The sequence below is a fragment of the Mastigoproctus giganteus genome, chromosome 7, assembly GCF_048544385.1.
Source record: "Mastigoproctus giganteus isolate SK-2022 chromosome 7, ASM4854438v1, whole genome shotgun sequence".
Taxonomy (NCBI): Eukaryota; Metazoa; Arthropoda; class Arachnida; order Uropygi; family Thelyphonidae; genus Mastigoproctus; species Mastigoproctus giganteus.
In genome coordinates this window covers 74,801,851-74,815,930 of record NC_143581.1, presented here as the reverse complement: position 1 = coordinate 74,815,930, position 14,080 = coordinate 74,801,851, and the positions used below count along the sequence as shown (strand labels likewise).

The 14,080-nt window shown below is 36.4% G+C and overlaps 1 protein-coding gene across 3 annotated transcripts in view; it reads left to right on the top strand.

Moving 5' to 3' along the window:
• LOC150083001 (pyridoxal-dependent decarboxylase domain-containing protein 1) overlaps positions 1-14,080 on the top strand; it is a 395,987-nt gene that overhangs the window by 157,729 nt on the left and 224,178 nt on the right. For all 3 annotated transcript variants that reach the window (XM_090377732.1, XM_090377731.1, XM_090377730.1), the window contains exon 10: positions 12,680-12,832. In XM_090377732.1, coding sequence (XP_090233858.1) covers positions 12,680-12,832 — 153 coding nt within the window. The remainder of the gene's footprint in view (positions 1-12,679; positions 12,833-14,080) is intronic.

Here is a 14,080-nt window from a genome sequence, read left to right as displayed (position 1 = left end):
CTCTGTCATGCGTAACCGACAGCATTTGACTTTATCATCGTCTTGCTGACTGGTGATAGGAGATTCTACCTTGTCCTGAGAAATGCTACCATCCATCATCTATCTACAAAATGAGTTTGCCAGGCTTGAGACTAATCGGCTACAAACAAGACAGGACAGCTTGCTTGAATTCATCCATTATAGGAATGAACTCTCAGTTCTCTCACTTGACTGCCAAAGCCTATGGGTGCACCATGCTGACCTCTCCGACACAGTTATGCATCAGTGCCAAATCTTACTGCTATATGAGACTTGGTTAGAAAATAACAAGTGTCAGCATCCCGAACTTCAATTGTGTGTTTCAATTGATGTGAAAAACCAAACGGACAACTGGAGTTGCAATATGTCACAATAAGATGGACAAGGTAGACAATGTCACATCATACTTAGATGTCATCTATCGACAAACGACTGGTCCAACAGTCAGTGTTTGCCTTTTGGCAGTGATATATGTACAGTGGAGTGCTTTTTACTCAACGGCCGAGTGATACAACGGTTGTCTATATTTCTCCTAACAGTGATATACAGGATATAATTGACTTTATTTATTTCGCTTTGCTCCTGTACTCAATTCAAGGTTCGCTGTTAAAGAAATATTTACATAAAATACCCATGATCATCAGTAGCAATTTCAACATGAACTTCGAACTGGAAGAAAGTAAACCATTAATTTTTTTTTATGAAAAACCCCAAACACGAAAGGTATCAAAACTTGTAGTACTTAGTACCGTGCATGGTTTGAAGGAGAAGTATGGGGGGAGGGGGATGCCGGAAACTTTGCTCTAGAGACTAAACATGGGTTTCACCACTTCAAGCCTCCAATAAGCAAAGTGGTGGTATTTCACCGGTTGATGAAAGTCATCTACCACCTACAAAATTACTTTCCTGAAAGAAACGTATGATCTCACAATGAACACTAATCCCTCAACTACAAGATCGGGTACATCAATCGACGCTGTTTTTAAGAGGTTTTTAGATACAATAATTACTTTCAGTCTCAGAAATGAACACTAATCTCTCAATCATATGTTCATTGTGAGATTGAAAGATTTACATAAAATACTCATGATCATCAGCAGTGATTTCAACATGAACTTCAAACTGGAAGAAAGTAAACTGTTAATTACTTTCCTGAAAGAAACGTTCGATCTCACAATGAACACTAATCCCTCAATCTCAACTATAAGATCGGGTACATCAATCGACGATGTTTTTAAGAGGTTTTTAGATACATTGCAGTCGCAAGTATATGTCTCTTACTTCAGCTCTCATAAATCTATTGTATCTTGTCTTCCAGCTGAAATTATGGAAATTTGTGAATGATTAATAAAATATACAAACCAAGATATACAAATCAAAATACCTGAAAGAAATGCGAAGATTAGTAACCTTAATGAAAATATCATTTGACATAATTTCCGTTAAGGTTATAAATAAATAAGATTACTAATGGAAATGATGTCAATTGACGTCATTCCCATTAGTCCCACGATCCTTCGCGCGATCTCCTCTCCCGGCTCCATTTTTCTTGGTTATGAAACGGAGATTATGTCATTTTCGCATCACAAAATCGTGACAAATTGACTCTACTACTGTCTGAAAATTAGTAGTGCTGCCAAAGACGTTTACATATAAAAAAAAAAAAAAAAACTTCCTATCTTACATTTCCATCCCCTCTAATAACTTGTCTAGTTCTTCCTTGAATTTATTCATACTACCCACTTCCACAACACCAGATGGAAGTTTGGGTATAACAGTCAACTGCCTTCTGGCTGAAGGCAAATTTTTGCCGTCTATCCTACAACCATCCTTCCTCAGTTTAAATTTATGCCCCACCATGTGTATAGTGTGAACGAGAGGAAGACAGGATGCCATCGGCATTTAGCTTACTCAATCCGTTCAAAACCTTAAACAGACCTCAATCTGATCTCCTCACAAGTGCCTAGTGATGATGCTGCAAATTGCAGCATCTGAAGAAATCAGATGCTGCAATTTGCAGAACAGGCTTTGCTTGATAAGAGCATTGCTTTTCTACATACCCATTCAAAAGATCCACATCATCCTTAAGATGAATTTCCAGACTCAAATCTCTGGCCTAACCATTGCCTTATACAATGGGATAATCACCTTCTTATCCATGCTGACAAAACTCCTGTATATCATTGACAAAAGCCCATGAGCTGCCTAGCAGCCCATCTGCACAGTTCAGAGAACTTCATGTATAACTGCACATTTACCCCTCCCCCCCAGATCTTCTTCATTGTCCACTTCCCTGAGTGTGTGTGTGGTACTACATAGTTGATATGTTAAACTGGGATTACAGTAATTGCATATTAATGTACCATATGCAGTACCTTGCATTTGTCAGTGTTAAACTTCAACTCCCATTTCTCAGGCCATTTGCCTAATTTTTCTAGATCTTGTTGCAGTAGCATACCTTGATTACTGTGAATTGCCAACCTTCATATTTTCTGCCAACTTAGACATTAATCCTCCATCAGTATCATTAGTAAATACAGAAAACAATGGACCCAGCACTGAGCCCTTGGGGAACTCTGCTAATAATATTAATCCAAGAAGAGTAGTGCCCATTGATAGTCATTCTCTGTCTGCTCCCACTTGCCAGTCCGTTATCCATGGAGTAACTTGCTCTTAATTAATGCCACGCTGCTCCAGTTTTTTAGCAGTCTTTTATGTGCAACAGTATAACAAGCTTTTCTGAAATCTAAGTGCAGTCACTCCCTGACTTATGTAAGGGTTGCATTCCGCGGAATGCTACGTTAAGTCAGAATTTTACGTGTCGGAATTTCCCTAAATGTGTATTCAGCACCCGCAAATTTGATTGAAGCAAAAAAGAAATGTTTGACTAACATGTAAATGGAATTATTTATTCAATTTTTTTATCTCATGTGCAGGAAAAATTACAAATGTGTATAAAATTAGAAAAAGAGAGAGGAGACAGGCATAACATCAGCAAGTTTTACCTTTCGAGCATCATTGCCAAAATTAACTCTCCAGCTGATAAGCACGTCACTGTGGAAGTTGAGGGCTGTGGAGATTTAGAAGGGGTTTTTTCCAACACATCACAAAATTTCTCTGCAGCATCGGCACTGGCGACTTCACTGCATACTTTAATGTTTCGGAAACCAGCGTGATGCTCGAACCACCCATTGGTTGCCACAAACTTAGTTTGTGGTTTGCCATACTTATCCTTAATGTCTTCATAAATACTTCTTTCTTTTGCTTGAATGGCCATTGGACTCAGGGGCACTTGCTTCTGAATCTGATTTTCCATCAATATTATTAATAGCTTTTCCATCTTCAATATAGCACCTGATCACTTTTGATTCTTTAACATATTCTTTTATACACACACTGTCCTTTAAAATAGTAATCATTGTTGAAGCAGTGAGACCTAATTCTGTGCAATAGATGATAAACTGTCCTGCTTCGTAATTCTTAATCATTTTCATCTTCATTTCTAAATCAATTTTGTTTCATTTCCTAGCACTGCCAGCACTTGAACTCTCTGTTGGTCCCTTTCCCTTCAATATTGTAATAAGTAAATAGGAATGAAGTGTCTGAAAATTTATTTAATTTTTATATGATTGAAGATTTCAGTGAAGGGGAACTCATTTCACCATAATACCGTAACATAAAAACTCACAGGATTCCAGTTATCAGTATTATCGCAAATGCAATAAGATCAAGTTTACTACCCATTTATAATAGATTGCACTAACAGAAAAGCCCAATAAACCAGAAAGTGCAAATTGTTTTTGTTTTCTGGTTGTGACCTCCAGAAATGTTTTAGAAAAATATCACAAAGGCATTCAAAATTGATACGGACCATATGATAAAGATTAGATTGTAGTGTAATTTCCATTATAAAAATGACATTTTAGAGAGATAAATAGTTAGTTATATAGCGAAAACTTCAGGTTCCGAGGTCTTGGAATGAATTACTAAAAAAAAACAATATGTTATTGGGTTCACATTATGATATTTTCACGATACCTCCATTTATTCCTATTGGATGAAAAATATGTTTCCACAATTTTTTTAAGTTTGCACCGGCCTGAAAAAACTTACGTAAAGTCGAATTTCCGTAAGTCGAGTATTATGTTAGCCGGGGTGTGGCTGTATACAATGTTAGAATTATTTTTTACATCCCATTTCCTTTGATACTGCATCTAGTATTCAATTAGATGAATCGGACAAGACTGCTCCTTAACAAATGCATGCTGTGAGTACATTGTGAAACTGCATCCCTGTCTAGATGTCCAGCATTTCTTCTTTAACCAGTTACTCCATTATTATCTCTGGAACAGTAATTACTCACTTCATTCTTTGATCTTCCTTTGTGAATTGGGGGTACATCCTCTCATCTTCAGTCCATAGGCACCTACCTTGAATCCAGGGATGCTCTCATAATTATGTCTAAACTTTTCTTACCTCTTGCTTCCTCCCTTATTATCATCGGATATATCTCGTCCACTTCTGGTGCCTTATTACATTTATCTTCAAAAATTTCTTCAACATTCCCCTCAGTCTTCATAAAATCATTTAGCTCTCTGCTTGAATTTGATACACTTCTGGCATCCGCATCCCCAAAAAATTCCTTGGTGTAAATGTACATGCAAAATATCTATTCAGTGTCTCAACATGAGTTGAATGAACTGTTAAGCCATTCATATTTAGAAAACCAATGCAATTCATCCCCTTCCTTCTAGTGTTTGCATAAGTTAAGAAGTTTGCTGATTTTCTTTATGTTCTTTGCGAAAGACTTCCCACGATGTGCTTTTTCATGTCTAACCTCCTTTTGTGACTTGATTGCAGACTAGTTTATATTTAATTTAAGCTTCTGTATTACCTGATAATTTGTGCATTCCTGTATTTTCTTTTTTTGCCACAAATTTCAGTCAGTTCATCTGACATCCATTTAGGTTTAAGCTTTTAACAGTGTCCCTTAGTTGGTATAAGAGGCCTATTAACTTCTACAATCTACAAGTCTAGTAGTAGTGTCCTACTTGTCCTCATTTTTATTTTATTTCTCTGCAATCATTAAAATATTTTCTTTAGTATTTGATACCATATGAATGGAAACTGTCTTTGGTTCATATGAAATTTGGCTGGTATTGCCCACCCAATTTGGCTGTCCTTATCAGTTGGCTGCCAGTGTGCTGTGCACACCACTTCTCATTCCTGCTTGCAGTGGTCTTGGACTTTGGGGTTAGTTGTTCCACAGTCAGAAATTTGTTTGAATATTTTTTCTGCCTTGTAAGCATATGCATGATGTTGTATCTATATGCTTTCATGTACACATTATGCATTAACCAGTATTCTAAAACACCGATTGTTGCCTGTTTACTCCAAGTAGTTAGCTTCTTCCCCCCCCCCCCCAATATTATAGTTCTTTCACAGCAGGTTGAATACATTGCTATGGCACCATTTGAAAAGTGCTACATGAGGCTGCCATCATACTAACTCATCTGTCAGCAGACTTGAAGTACCAACAGCCTTGATCACACTAGAGGCCGTGAGAAATTCCTCCAATTGTGAACAGGAATCAAACCCAGACTTTTCCAAAAGAATGGCAGGCGGTGATATATCATTCCAATTAGGTAGCGATAACTTGAAATTCCTGGAGCTTTTTTAAAAAAACAATTTTCACATTTTAGCACATATGTAATAATGAGTAAAAAAAAAAAAAAAACCTGGTACAGTGATTTCTTTCTTTCACTTCTTCGTTCATTTCACAAATATACATGGTCTCAGTTCTAATCTCAATGATGTTCATTTCCATTTACAGTCTGCAAACTCCATGTACATTTTCTGACAGAATCCAAGTTATCGGATGATTCAACCACTGCTCATCTCAGTTGTCTGAATTATTTGCTCTATGATTCCTTTCTCTCCAAAGGTGGTACTTGTGCATATGTCTGTTCTGATATTTCCTGTCAGAGACTTAGTAATTTGGAATCTCTTCTTTTCAATCTTATCTGGCTTAAAATCTCTACTGCATTCTGTCCAATTCATTTGTTGCCTCTGTCATTCCCCAAACTCCACTAATCGCTTGGAACTCTTTGACTTTTCACAGTCCAGCTTTTTTAGCAGTGAGATAATTTTTCTTGATGATTTTAATGTTCACAACTCCAGCTGGCTTCCATTTTCTAGTCACAGGGATCCAGCTGGTCGAGATGCTGAACACTTTGCAGTTAATAATGACCTTACACATATTGTTCTTTTACCTTACCTACCAGAATACCGGACAATCCTAATCAGGCAGCCAACACGCTTGATCTTTTTTTCCCAAACAACACTTCTAAGTACACGGTCAAGGTGAGTGGTCCTCTAGGCACCCTTGTTCACAACTTGGTGATGGTCTCTTTTCCAATGGAATCTTTCTCTCGTGACCATTCACAATCTCATGTTGTTTGGTATTACAAGAATGCAAAATGGAATGATCTGTGAGATTTCTTTTCTTCTTTTCCTTGGTCGGATTACCGTTTCAACTCTTCTGATGCCAATGTTTGCTCAGATCATGTCAGTGAAATTATTCTTTTAGGGATGGAATCCTTTATTCCCCACTCCACCTTAAAATCTCTTCCTTTATCTAAACCTTGGTTTTTCAATAAATGTGCTAAGTCTGTTCAAGAGAAGAATGTTGCATATCATAATTGGCTTGTATCCAAATCTCCAGGTTCATTTTCTGCCTACACCAAAGCTTGCAACAATTGTAAAGCAGCTATTAATCAGTCCAAACTAGATTTCGAACAGGCTAAGAGTAGAAAACTTGCTTCTTGTCCAGTTGGTAGCCGAGCATTCTGGTTTCTTGCTAAAGCTATCGGCTGCAACCTTTTCCCATCTCTGTGAAAACCAGATGGTTCTATTGCCACTTCAGCCAAAGATAAGCTGACCTGCTAGCATCCTATTTTTCTTCCAACTCGTGTATTGATGTCCTTGGTAAACCACCTCCCATCATTCCCAGTGCACTCCATTCAGTGCCTTCTGTGGTCTTCCTTCCAAAGGAGTGCCTCCATAGCCAGGTGGGCAGGAGCAGCAGTGCGTAGCACACGCTTCTTGATTAGACCAGGGTTCGAGCCAGTGACCACCAAATACGGAGGATGCAGAAAGGTCAGAGAATGACCACTGCATATTCTCGAGCAGTATGGCCTTAGTTGCTAATGCTCCTAAAAACCAAACAACAACAACCTTCCAAAGGGTGTCAGAAAGATTTTGAATAGTCTCGATGCTAAGAAAGCTTCAGGTTCTGATGATATTTCTCCAGTGTATTCAAAATCTATGAACTCCTGAATTCACTCCTGTTCTGTGTTACCTTTTTTTTCCCTTTCTTATATCAAAGGTGTTTTCCCTTCTTGGAAATTTGCTCATATTCAGCCAGTTCCTAAAAAGGGTGACAAATCCCTCCCATCCAATTGTCCCATTACACTTACTTCTGCTCTTTCTAAAGTAATGGAGAAATTAATTAACCACCACTCTTAAACTATCTAGAAACTGATCAACAATCACCAGTATGGGTTCCGTCAGTTGATTCACTGGTGATATTCTGGCTTATGTTATCCATCTGTGGACAAATTCAGTGGAAACGTTTGGAGAAACTCAAGCAAATGCTCGTGTTCAAATTTCAAAGGTTTTTGATTGTGTTTCGCATAAAGAAGCCATAAGATGGAAGTTTCTAAATAAGCTTCCATCTTATGGTTTGTCAACTGTTTTTTGTAATTGTTTTTTCTCTGATTGTTCGCTGCATGTGATAGTAGATGCCTATCTGTCTTCTAGCTGCTCCACTAATCCTATCATACCCTAAGATTGAGTTCTTTCTTCCACTCTTTTCCTTGTTTATTAATGACCTCCTTCCAGTGACTGGAAATCCTATCCGTAGTTTTGCTGATGAAAGCATATTGCATTCCAACTTCCAGTTTGAGAAACTTTGCCCTGCACAAACAGCTTCAACTTCTCGAAAATCCACTGCCAATCGCTTAAATGCTGTCTCCAGGTAATTTTGCAGTGGGGCAAAGATAACTTATTTGATTTCAATCCTTCTGAAAACTCAGATCTGTCTTATATCTTGCATAAAGGATTTTTCTGTTCCTATGCTTATCTTTCATGACCCTCCAATTTCTAGGCAAAATCATTTCTCTGTGTTGGGGTTTGCCCTCTCCTAATCTGTCTTGGCATATTACAAATGTCGCTTTCTCTGCATCTAAAAAACTGGGTTTTCTCTTTTTTGCGCTCTCTCAGTGTTACTTTTTTTTCGAATAGCTGTTCATGCTGTACAAATCGCCTTACCATGGGATCTGCCCTACCATGGAATATTGTTCCCACATCTTGGGCAGTGCCCCCAAAACCTCTCTCAGCCTTATAGATTCCATTTGAAAGTGGGCAGTTAGGTTAATTAATGACTTATCTCTAACAGAGTCTCTTCACTCACTCACTCACTCTCTCTGTCTCATAGATGTTCTGTTTCTCTTGCATGCCTTTTCTATAGATACTTCCATGGGCATTGTTCTTCTGAATTGGCTTCTATAATTCACACTCTCCCTTTTCAAAAGCAGTCCAAACATGTGTTGCAACTAGTCAACATCCTTTTACTGTCCAACTTCAAACTCACAGAATCAACTTTCCTTCTTCCTCATTTATTCATTCAATTTCCATTTTTTGGAACAACCTTCTGCATACATTTCCTGAAATTACAGTATACATAAATTCAAGTCTAATATTGACAAGTACAGGCTGGCCTCGATTAACGCGATTAATTCGTCCCGCGAGTGCTTCGCACAAATCGGAAATCGAATGTAATAATCAATAGGAAAAATTATAATTGGTCCTCTATCTTCTGGAATGTCCATAAAGAATTTTAAAAATACCTTTTAAATAACTTTTAACTGTATACAATGTAAAAGATAATGAAAATAATTATGGTATTAAATGTTTATTGCATAAAACAGCGGTTCCCAAACTGTGCACCGCGGAATATTTAAAATTTTCGAGGGAAACACAGCGATACTCGACATCTGTCGGACACTGCGCAAACTATTTGCTCGAGGTAGTTCACAGTTTCAACATTTCTTATTAAGTTGTTTGGGCCAAACTACTTAATAAACAGAAATGTTAGGTATTTCTTTTGGTCCAGGTGCACCGTGAAAAAATTACTGAGACACTAAGGGCGCCGTGAACCAAGAAAGTTTGGGAACTTCTGACATAAAATACACACTGTTGCGGAAATATTTGAACAGTTTTGACTCTCTTTTCATCAATCAATTTCCGATAGCCAACTACAATCTTCTCTGGGCCCTGGCGAAATAAATATCGCAGAGAACCTCAAACCTTTTGTTTAAGGTTCTCTGTGATACGAAAGATTTCATCTAGTTCTTTTACTGTTATCTCTTTCACGGTAACATTTTCATCTTGCTCATTTAAAAATTTGAATTTTTAAATCCAAGTCTGCATTGACTTTATTAGCGGGAGACAAACAAGTAACTCGTCTTCTTCCGATGGGTGATGGAACACACCGAGACAGGCAGCAGGCAAATGTTTGTTTATTGCCCGTCCGATGCGTGGTAAGTTTAGCGTGTGATTCAAATCTTTTTCAACTATTGCATGAAAAAAAAACAGCGGTTCCCAAACTGTGCACCGCGGAATATTTAAAATTTTCGAGGGAAACACAGCGATACTCGACATCTGTCGGACACTGCGCAAACTATTTGCTCGAGGTAGTTCACAGTTTCAACATTTCTTATTAAGTTGTTTGGGCCAAACTACTTAATAAACAGAAATGTTAGGTATTTCTTTTGGTCCAGGTGCACCGTGAAAAAATTACTGAGACACTAAGGGCGCCGTGAACCAAGAAAGTTTGGGAACTTCTGACATAAAATACACACTGTTGCGGAAATATTTGAACAGTTTTGACTCTCTTTTCATCAATCAATTTCCGATAGCCAACTACAATCTTCTCTGGGCCCTGGCGAAATAAATATCGCAGAGAACCTCAAACCTTTTGTTTAAGGTTCTCTGTGATACGAAAGATTTCATCTAGTTCTTTTACTGTTATCTCTTTCACGGTAACATTTTCATCTTGCTCATTTAAAAATTTGAATTTTTAAATCCAAGTCTGCATTGACTTTATTAGCGGGAGACAAACAAGTAACTCGTCTTCTTCCGATGGGTGATGGAACACACCGAGACAGGCAGCAGGCAAATGTTTGTTTATTGCCCGTCCGATGCGTGGTAAGTTTAGCGTGTGATTCAAATCTTTTTCAACTATTGCATGAAAAAAAAACAGCGGTTCCCAAACTGTGCACCGCGGAATATTTAAAATTTTCGAGGGAAACACAGCGATACTCGACATCTGTCGGACACTGCGCAAACTATTTGCTCGAGGTAGTTCACAGTTTCAACATTTCTTATTAAGTTGTTTGGGCCAAACTACTTAATAAACAGAAATGTTAGGTATTTCTTTTGGTCCAGGTGCACCGTGAAAAAATTACTGAGACACTAAGGGCGCCGTGAACCAAGAAAGTTTGGGAACTTCTGACATAAAATACACACTGTTGCGGAAATATTTGAACAGTTTTGACTCTCTTTTCATCAATCAATTTCCGATAGCCAACTACAATCTTCTCTGGGCCCTGGCGAAATAAATATCGCAGAGAACCTCAAACCTTTTGTTTAAGGTTCTCTGTGATACGAAAGATTTCATCTAGTTCTTTTACTGTTATCTCTTTCACGGTAACATTTTCATCTTGCTCATTTAAAAATTTGAATTTTTAAATCCAAGTCTGCATTGACTTTATTAGCGGGAGACAAACAAGTAACTCGTCTTCTTCCGATGGGTGATGGAACACACCGAGACAGGCAGCAGGCAAATGTTTGTTTATTGCCCGTCCGATGCGTGGTAAGTTTAGCGTGTGATTCAAATCTTTTTCAACTATTGCATGAAAAAAAAAAATATTGCGTTAACTGAAAATTTGCATTATGTAAAGTGAAAAGTGGTATAATTTTTTCAAATAGTGGTAACTGAAAAACGTATTAATCGAACTCGTGTTATGCGAGGCCTGGCTGTATGTTCTTTCATTTTCTCAACCTTCAACCCATGCATGCTACTAAGTACTATAGGTTCTAATACCTCTCATGTCTGGAGGTTTCGTTAAAAAAAAAAAAAAAATTTACATGGATAGAATGTTTGAAAAATCCAACTGTCCAAAAATCACAATTGTCTGAAATCGAAACTTTTTTTTTTTTTTTTTTTTTTGTAATACTGGGCCATTTCAGTTTGAAGCAAAACCTGTTCTGTAAATAGTGCTGATGAATTGGTTCTCTGAATTTGATGAAACAATATTTAACTTAATATTTTTGAAAACTCCATTGGTAGCTTTTTGTCTATGAATTTATTTTTGGTGACCATTATGGTTTTTTGAACATAATGTTGTTAGTATTCCTTAACTGCCATAAGTAAACACTGTCTTATTCAGAACAAAAAGTTTGCTGGCTGCTAAATGAAGTCAATAATTTACGAAATTTATTTATTTATTTGAAAAATTGCATATAAACATTGCCATACTTTCACTGTATTGCAGAATTTGACTTGAAATTTTGTGTTGGTCATCTATTAAAGATATCAACTGGTATTTGCAATATATCCCTACACATGTTATTTGTAATTTATGCTGTTGATAGAGCAGAGGTCAGTGTTTTGGTTCACAATTTTTCAACTGTGTCCGGCAATGAAATTTACTATTGCCATTTTGGGCACTTATTTTCTTTAAAAATTAATCTTTATTAATCTTATTAGTTAAATCTTTACTGATTTCTAAAGCAAGAAGGCTATCATCTCTGGGCTGTACTACTTGCATTGCCCTGGAAATAAAAAAAAAAAAAAACCAAAAAAAAAAAAAAAAAAAACCCCATAGAACAGACTTTGTTTGATGGCTCTTGGCAACCTTTTCTCAGTTGTTTATTATCACTTTCATTACTCTTACCTTCCTAATTATCTACTATATAGCTGTTCAATATTTTAGTAAGTGAAACAGACATGCATGTACTGTATTAATGGTTTCTGAACACAGCAATGAAACATTTTGTTTGCAATTTCCACTTTCATCCAAAGTTTGAGAGTGCTATTAACAGCTGAAATGATGGATGAAAATTACTGGTCATTTGCAAATATATGTATATGTACACGTTTTAAGTGAAAATTTAATTAAAAAATAAATTAATATAATGAAATGAAAATAAAATAAACTTTTTTATGATTCCCCACTTTAACCAACATTTTCAGTTAACCGACTAACATCTAGTCCTGATCATGCTGGATAAGAGGGCTTCCACTATATCACCAAATGGGCTAAACCACTTATTATATTTATTCTGTGTTTATTTTAGATGTTGCCTATGTGATGATACGTGTTCCCTCCTTACTGATAATTGGTATTGTTGTTCTGTATGCTTGCACATACATGCAAATAAATGATATATTGTATTATTGTAGTAAGTACATTAATAATAGCTGCCCCTTCCTTCCTTTTTTTAATTTAATTTTTCCACTTAAAGAAACTGCAATAATAAGTTTGGTTTTTTGAACATAATGTTGTTAGTATTCCTTAATTGCAACTGTTTAAAGACATTATACAGGTCTGCAGAAGCAGCTCTTGTTCATGCTGCTGGATTAAGTTTCACTTTACATGGTTATTTAAATTTCTTGCCTCTCTGGGTAGTGTTGCAAACCTTAGGACATGAAGGTGTCATTCAGAGGATACATCACTGTTTTGAACTGGTATGATTAAATGATTAAAATTTTGATTTTTTTTAAGCATTTCCTTTAGAAACAATTAATAATAATTTATTTATGAGGTCTCATAATAAAGTAAAATAATTCTGGAAAAAAAAACATATATATATAATTACTACTGTAAGAGTGTATATGTACAATATAAGTGCTCACATTGTTTACAGACCCAACAGAGCAAATGTGTGATAAAACTTTTGCATAAAAGTATGAGTACAGTGCAAGTTGTTAAGCAAAAATAACTTATAAAGACTAAGTAGACTGTGCAGATTTACTTCATTATACCCAATAAATAAACATAATTATCAATAAAATAATAAAAATGTAAAATAAAATAATGATTGAGGCTAATTATTAATAATAGGATACCTTGAATGCTATATTTTAGAGGGCTAGCACCATTCAATATATCCAATCAATAATTAGCAAGGCTGTCTGTTTCTGTTTCATATCTACCTGTTTAACTAGGTCCAAATCATCAAAATTATAAGCATTAAGACAATCTATATTTGTGGTGTATTTATTATTTTATTATATTCATGTGCAAAAAAAAGCTTATGCTGACATAAGGGAAATGAGGTAAGAATAAGGAAAGCCATAGCACCTCAGATTCCCTTGAATTACTCTAATAGATCTTAAGGTATAAAAATTTAGAGTTAGAAAGCAAAAAATGAAAAGCAAAGAAAATAGCTTCTAATAAAGGTACTTTGGATATGCCAGGAGCGTAATAGAAACACACACACACACACACACACACACACACACACACACACACACACACGGGGTGGTTATAAAATAAGTTTCTCTATTCAGGAGACCCTAGTGTCAAGATGGTTACAGTTAGCACTGTGAAAATCAGTAGATATGTCATTTAGGGTATGGGGAAGCGATTTGTAGAAGAAAAAAAATTAGTCCAAATTTCTGCCACTAGGAGAAAAACGTTAATGCACATATGTAAAAGTTGTCATTTACTTCAAGACACGCTGCTTACGCAAATGACATCCTGTTAGATAAAAGCAGAAAGGCCAGTGCCACCATCAATAACCATTGTGGCTCTTACAAAAAAGAATGTGCTCTTTTAGTAAAACTGTTCTACCAGAATAATAGTAACACTAATGCAGTACTACGTGAATATCAGAAACTTAAAGGTTTGTGTAAAGGGTCTTCAAAATGTAATAAAGAAATTTGAAGCAACCGGGGAGTTAGGTGTAATTCCAGGCAGGGGACGACATGTAT